The 7,905-nt window shown below is 36.2% G+C and overlaps 2 protein-coding genes across 2 annotated transcripts in view; both read right to left on the minus strand.

The window, feature by feature from the left end:
* The window catches only part of LOC309480930 (uncharacterized protein), a 232,148-nt gene that overhangs the window by 52,180 nt on the left and 172,063 nt on the right, over window positions 1-7,905 (minus strand). The gene's annotated exons all lie outside the window — the stretch shown is intronic.
* c23h1orf87 (chromosome 23 C1orf87 homolog) overlaps window positions 1-7,905 on the minus strand; it is a gene marked incomplete at its 5' end in the record, with an annotated part of 84,172 nt that overhangs the window by 24,763 nt on the left and 51,504 nt on the right. Inside the window, one exon of the mRNA XM_082144638.1 lies at window positions 1,194-1,229. Coding sequence (XP_082000764.1) covers window positions 1,194-1,229 — 36 coding nt within the window. The remainder of the gene's footprint in view (window positions 1-1,193; window positions 1,230-7,905) is intronic.

A 7,905-nucleotide genomic window follows, 5' to 3' on the forward strand; every position in this document is an offset into this window, starting at 1 on the left:
TAAAAAATATACGTACATTATTGCTTGCGGTTGAAGATAAACAATTTTGCACAAATTTCCCTGCAAGTGAGGATTTTGTTCCTCTGAGCACATGGGATGCACACAATGCTTTTTTATTTGCAAATTGTTTTAATATTTTATTTTATTTTCCAATTTTTTAACAAAAATTTATTTTGCAACTTGAATGGAAACATAAAAATGTCTTAGGTTGTCTCCTCAGAAATCTATATAGTTTCTGAAGATTTAATAGTGCCATATGCAGAACATTTATGATGCTTTAATGGTGTTTTTCCATCCTTTTTGGAGCTTGACAGCCATAGTCAATATAAAATGTCACTGTATGGAAAAGAGCTGCGTGAACATTCTTCTAAACTTCTCTTTTATTCCACAGAAGAAAGAAAGTCAAACAGGTTGGAACGACACAAGCTTGAGTAAATGATGACAGAAGTTTCATTTTGGGGTAAATTATCTCAGTAATGTCACCTTGAAAAACTTTTCTCTGCATTCAGTTTGAGATTTCAGCCCCTCCGGTAAGTCTTCACAGAAAAAAAATCACGCTGACCTGATTTGAAAATTACCTGAAATTGTCTGGACATGAGTTGTTTTTTTGTCATGCAATAGAGGATTGTTGCTGGAAAGATCTGGAGCAGGTCCGCTGTGACATAATTACTCAAGGAGCATTTGGTCTAACCTTCACAAACGGCGCCGTTCATCCATTCAGAGCCTGGCGTTTGGGTGAGAAATGTAGGAGGATCAGGGTTCAGTGTGGGACCTCATGAGGCGGTGAAGCAATACGTTTCCATCTTTCTGAAGGTCACTTGACCTACATGTGTTGCAGGAAGTCAGATAAATGTTTTCTATCTGCCTGTTTGTACAGCTTTATCAGTGTCACTCCTTAAGTAAATGCACAAATCTTGCTCCTAATAACAAATATTCAGACATTATCAGGGACATGTGTTGTAAGGCTTATCCATGGCATGACTGACTTACTTTACTTAGATATGTTCGTGGTGTTTCTGTGCATCTTTTTTCAGCTACTCTGTCTCTAAATGGCATTTTTTCCCAATGATTTTGGTTTGAAGCGTTGTATAACACGTGCGAATGACGTTTCATGCTTCTGAACATTTTACGGTATTGCCGAGATATTTTAGTTGTTCTTGAAATGGTGATAAATAATATAGGAGAGCACTCACACGTCGGTTCACATGAGTCCTGCAGATGCAGCTGACCTAGAAAGACAGTAAAAACACAGGAGGAAAAAAGACAAAGGGTCACTCAGTCAGTTCAGTTGCTTTATCTTCAGCCCGACACCATGTTAAAAGTCATAAGACCATATCCTTTACTTGCACCAATGCATAAATATACAATAATATACAAGCTAAATCTTCCACCCACTTAGACTGACTGATTGACATGTAAAGTGTCTAATGCTTCTTTCCAGTCCTCTAGAAATCATAATTACACCATGATGTGTTCAAATTATTTTTGCATGCTTTTACTCGATTATGTACTTCTCAAGGCATGCAGAAAACATTTTAGCTCTAATGCAACATCATGAAGAGCAAAGGATGTGCATTAGTTGAGTTATTGATGTTTCCTCTATGTATTTTGTCATTCTTGGTGTCACAGAGAATGATGGGAAATGTAGTCTGATGTAGTCTGTCTCCTTAGTGTTTTCTGGCAACATTACACAAAATGTGTACTGCCAACATTCTTTTATGATCAATATAAATTTTCTTTCATCATAAATCTATAATTGACATGCCTCTGACGATCATTCCCATGTGATTTGAATGCAGCATTACAAAAAATTTTGTTATGTGATGTTTTGAAGTATTGGCACTGTCTGCAGATTATATTATACGTATATGTTTTAGTAAGATTTCCACAAAAATATGAAAGAGCACAGCTGTTTTCTACGGAAGCGTATTGCATTCACTTGAGGAAAAAAAAATCTACTCTGTTTTTCTGAATTAATGAGTTAATTATCTCAGAATTATGAGATAATTTTTCATTTTAAAAAAATTGCTCTGTTTTTCTGAATTAATGACTTAATTATCTCAGAATTATGAGATAATTAAGTCATTAATTCAGAAAAACAGAGCAAAAACTTTTATTCATGAAAAATTATCTCATAATTCTGAGATAATTAAGTCATTAATTCAGAAAAACAGCAAATATTTTTATTTAAAGAAAAAATTATCTCATAATTTTGAGATAATTAAGTCATTAATTCAGAAAAACAGAGCAAAAACTTTTTATTCATGAAAAATTATCTCGTAATTCTGAGATAATTAACTCGTTAATTCAGAAAAACAGAATAAAAATTTTTTTTATGAAAAATTATCTAGTAATTCTGAGATAATTAACTCGTTAATTCAGAAAAACAGAGTAGATTTTTTTTTCTCAAGTGAATGCAATACGCTTCCGTAGTTTTCAACATTTTTAATAATCAGAAATATTACTTAGGGTTAGTTCACCCCCAATTTTTTTTTTTCACCCTCATGTTGTTCCAACCCCGTAAGACCTTCGTTCATCTTCGGAACACAAATTAAGATATTTTTGATTAAATCTGAGAGCTGGATCACTCCTCCATAGGCTTTTAAGGCATTATAACTTGCTGGCCCAGAAAATGAATTAAAGACATCGTTAATATTATAGTCCAAGTGACTACAGTGGCTCAATCTTAAGTTTATAAAGCGACGAGAATACTTTTTGAGCGCAAAAAACCCCCAAAATAACTACTTTATTCCACTATTCATTTCCTTCTCTCTGGGCCTCGAGTGAGTTCACGTAGTGTAACAGCGCAGCGCTTCTGTGTTGTACGTCACACGTAGGCTCACTATTGGCCGACGCTGGTCATGTGTGTGATGCGTGTGACGTATAACACAGAAGCGCTGCGCTATTACACTACGTGAAAAAACTCGAGGCCCAGAGAGAAGGAAATTAATAGTGGAATAAAGTCGTTATTTTGGGGTTTTTTTGCGCACAAAAAGTATTCTCGTCGCTTTATAAACTTAAGATTGAGCCACTGGAGTCACTTGGACTATAATATTAACAATGTCTTTAATACATTTTCTGGGCCAGCAAGTTATAATGTCTTAGAAGCCTGTGGAGGAGTGATCCAGCTCTCAGATTTAATAAAAAATATCTTAATTTGTGTTCCGAAGATGAACGAAGGTCTTACGGGGTTGGAACAACATGAGGGAGATAAATTACTGACAGAATTTTCCTTTTTGGGTGAACTAACCCTTTAAGCAGAAAATCAGCATATTATAATACTTTCTGAAGGATAATGTGACACTGAATGCTGGAGTAATGCTGCTGAAAAATGTTCCTTATATTTTGATACAAAAATCTTTGATTAAAATAGTTATGAATATATGAATGTGAACTATCTGAAGGTATGCCATCTGAAAGATGAGACTATATTAACCACAATTCAAAGGTAGATATTAAGTTTGATATTGAGCTGAATGAAACTTGAATGAAACCTTTTTTTTCCCTTGAAATTTTGAAGAGAAAATGTTGGATTTTCAAAGAGCCGCCGCTCACGGATGATTGCCTTCCCACCTCTGTGTCATATTATGGCAGTGTGTGAATCCGCCATTGATAAGGAAGCTTTACTGACAGAGAGATTGACGGTCTGTCATGCTCATTGCACATTGGGAAAAGCCGGTTTAACCCACTACTAAAAGGGGTCAGCGCTGGATTTATCCCAGGTGCTCATGCGTTTCTTTAAATGCTAACAAATGCAAATAGCCTCACTGTTATATCTCAATTATGCCAAATTATTTCAATCCAACAATACTTTAGATCCGTAATGTGTGGCGGGGATGACGGATGCCAGCTGTTCCTCAAACTCGGACAAAGCCTGTTTGGTCTGAAGTATTGATGGTTTCTCTCTGCAATAGTGCTTCAGCTTACCCAGGGGACAAGGACGGATAATGGAAGTTCAGAGCCGAAATGCTTAAGGGTTTGCTGGGAACGCCATGTGCCTTTTCCCTCTGGATCCACCTGAAGAGAACCTGAAGGAGCCATTCAAACGGCACTGAAAAGGCATAAAATTAAATTGAAAATGTTTTTTTGTTTTTTTTAAATGCTTTGATGTGACTTGCCTAAATGTGCTTAGTTTTTCTGTTCAGCAAGCTAACTTCTGATTTATAAACTTCACATTATGATTTTTATTAGTGGTGTTTGTTAATTCAAGTACCACTATTGCTATTGCTCATGCTCTGTGATTTAATAGTATCAATATCAAATATTAAATGCAATATCAAGTATTAAAGGGGCTATACGTAGATTTCAGAAACCCTTGTTATTAGTGACACCGGTGGCCATTAAGTGAACTGCAGCCAGCGACTTACTGCTCGTGTTCGCACTCGTGCACATGTAACGTACAAGAGACTGAACGTGATTCAATGCATCGATAAACTCACAGCGAAATTGTCTTTTGTTCTTTGCTTAGAAGTACAAATAATTTAGAAATACCTTTGCAGCAATATACTGTTAACGAACATCCTGATGCAGTCCATTGCATTACATTACTTTTGCGTTACTTTTTCTTACCTGGGCTTGCTTGCTTGTTTTTTAAACGTACAATATGTAAAAAAAATTCGCCGCTAGGGGTCGCTAACCTCTTACAATAACAAAGGCGTAGTTTGATGACGCAACATTTGCTAAGAATTATGGATCTTGTCGTCAACGTCAAGCCGACCGATCTAATAATGTTTATGGATGAGTAAATACATCGATGTTTTTATCATGACTGTGATATGAAGCAGGTCGGCATTGCTAAGAGACAGCTATCAGCTCCACACGCGACGCGAGTCCCGCGGATATAAAAGGAATATGGACATTTCATTCTACCGAACTACACGCAAGAGCAGAATTACTACTCGCAGGTCAGTTTATTAGACAAATTAAACTTGTGAGGTAACGCAGCGCTGTTTCACTTGGTCTAACATTACACAATCACACTAAACTGCATTTGAATGTGTTGAAATGTATGTGTTAGTTTGTCTGTATGAGACTAGCAGCAAGCTAGATCAACATTAGAATAACATACAGATCATATTCTAACATTTTATCATTGTTGAACTATATAACATTGATTAGTTTTATGTAAATGTGCTCACCTATTTAATAAAGTACATGTAGGAGCGGTTGAAGTCTCGGACGTGGAGCTCTCGTTTATATAGTGTCCATGGGAGCTCTCGACATCTCGAAAACACCGCGCTGATATTGATTCTCGTTTTAGTTCTCCTTTTTTATCCAAAGTCTGCTTGCCATGGTCCATAATGTTTGAACGAAACAACAACAGCGTGTAGATAGACATTACGAACTACACAGTTGTCCACGTCTGTCGCCTTGGTTATTATCAGAGGGCTCTGGTTACTATGGCAGTACGAGCGGAAACCAGGGACAACGTGGATATGACGCCATTGACGGCGACAAAACGGAAATAAAGAAACGGTCCGTGTCTTCGAATTAAATTACAAATTTCTCCTGGTTTGAAAGTTGTTGGAAACAGTCGGGATAATGTAAGTACACAACTAAAAAAAATTATATAACATAGATATAGTGATTTTTGCTATTTTTAAAGCAAAAAAACTACATATTGTACCTTTAACAGCAACAACAACAACAAAAAAGTAATATTTTTGGCAAATGTAAAGGGAAGGCCCTTTCACATCAAAAGTGGAATGAATAAGCCTCAGGCTGAAGGAAATGTAAATTCACGGCTGTACAGTAGAGGGCGCTGCTCAAACAAACCTATCAGCTGTGCTGCCATTCTGGATCACAGAAGAATAGAAGAAGTTCAAGGCTACATCCAAAATCTCATACTCTCTTGAGTAGGTACTTATTTTGAATAAGTAAGTACTTCAAGACAGCTTAAAAAAGAATGTTCTATATAGTAGGAATGTGTGTAGGAATGTAATCCGGATGGACTACATTCGCCATGTTGTCATTATTTTGTGACCTAAAAGCGTCAGTTGCGTCGCTTCACTGCCATTCATAAATACTGTCCCGTGGCCGTGGCCTCATGGGATAGTAAAGTGTCCATCATATACACACTTCAGAATCTCACCGGAAGAAGTCGGTCATCCGGGTACTTTTTGCATACTGTTTTTCGACTAATATATAGTAGGGAAGTATGCAAATTCGGATGCAGCCTAACATTCTTAAGCAATAAAAAAAAAAGTTCAGCAGCAAAGACATTGTTTAATAAAGTGAGATTAACTACATAAAGTATACTTGTGTTATTTAACATTTAATAATTGCAGGTTTGAGTTTACATTTCACATTGTTTTTATTCATTTTGAGGAATACTCACGTGAGGTGAGTAAATGCCTGCTCACATTAATAAAAAAGCAATTAATACATGAAAATCCTTACATATAGCCCTTTTAAACATTTCCAATTATGCATTTGGCAGACATTTTTATCCAAAGCGACTTGCATTGCATTCAAGCTATACTTTTTTTCAATTCATGCATTCCCTGGGAATCAAAACCATTACCTTTACTGCAAAAAAATTGTTTCTTCCTCAGTATTTTTGTCCTGTTTTCCAGTAAAATCCCGTGCTATATTGAGTCCAGCCTAATCGACAGGCAAAACAAACAAAAACGTCCTTAGTGCACCTTTAATGACATGAAAATGACAAACATGTACATATACAGATCGTATTTTATGGAAAATAGAAGGTTATGCAAATGAAAAGCCATCCAAATAGTTAATTAGGCTCATATGTAGGTCAACTCTCTTGGCATGAAGTGTCTGCACTCATTGTGCTTGAAAAGAAACTTCCTGGATGTTTAAGACAATGATTTTATAAGACACATTTAGACTAGTAACTTTTCATAACTCAAAGATTTTGGAACAAATTTGCATAGAGGAAATAATACATTAATAATTTGACTAATAATTTGTTCATAATACCTCACTATCACGTAACCTCGTATCACTATCACGTATCACATATATGCAGCAACTCTGTTAAAGTCGTCATGAAACGCAAGTTGCAATATTCTTCTCTATTTTGTGATGTATATCCGAGTGAAACGGCGTCTCGAACAAGAACAAATGTAGGGCGGGGCTTGGGGAATTGATTAGATGGTTATGATTTGCTATTGGTGGATCTCATGTGAGTGACAGGTTGCCCCGCCCTCATCATCAAGAGAAGAGAAGAGATGTTGCAAGAGGGCGGTGAAGTTATTTTAATTCAAGATTACATAATTAGACGGCACAATATTTTTTAAATGATTAAAAAAATTGTTTCAGAGAAAATTGAAAGAGTAACGTTCCCATAATGTTTGAAGAATGTTTTTAAACCATTAAAAAACTGGACATTTTGAATGTTCAGAGAACATGAGGAACTTAATGAATACAATAGAAAAACATTCTCAAACCATTGTTTTTATTAGCAGAGCTCATCTGCTTGCCTGTACTGTATGTAATATGGTAGGGTGTATGTCGAGTACATTAGTGCATGATAAATGTTTTAGAATATCCTACTGTTTTATGTGACTGAAATACTGTGGCTGGTGCAGTATATGGATCGCAGTGCAAGTGCCCCAGACTTGCAGTTTGTTCACAAATCTTTGTTTTTCTTCCTTTGATAGTTGATCTAAATATCCGTGGCTTGAGATTGACAGGCCTGTGCTGCAGTTCTATAGATATTTTTGCCCTCCAGGGCTCTGTCACATAACTGAAACTATGAATAGCAATAGTTGCAGCAGTTGAATTTTGTGCACAGTAAAATTTGGATATTGTGTGTAATTCATAAATATCAATTCAGAGTAGTATGCTATTCCGAACATTCTTGTTTGCTTTAAAGGGTAACTCTCGCCAAAATGCAACCTAGGGTCTTTTTGTGAATCTACCCGAGGCAAACTTTCGTTT

Source organism: Leuciscus leuciscus, assembly GCF_965113295.1.
Source record: "Leuciscus leuciscus genome assembly, chromosome: 18".
NCBI lineage: Eukaryota > Metazoa > Chordata > Actinopteri > Cypriniformes > Leuciscidae > Leuciscus > Leuciscus leuciscus.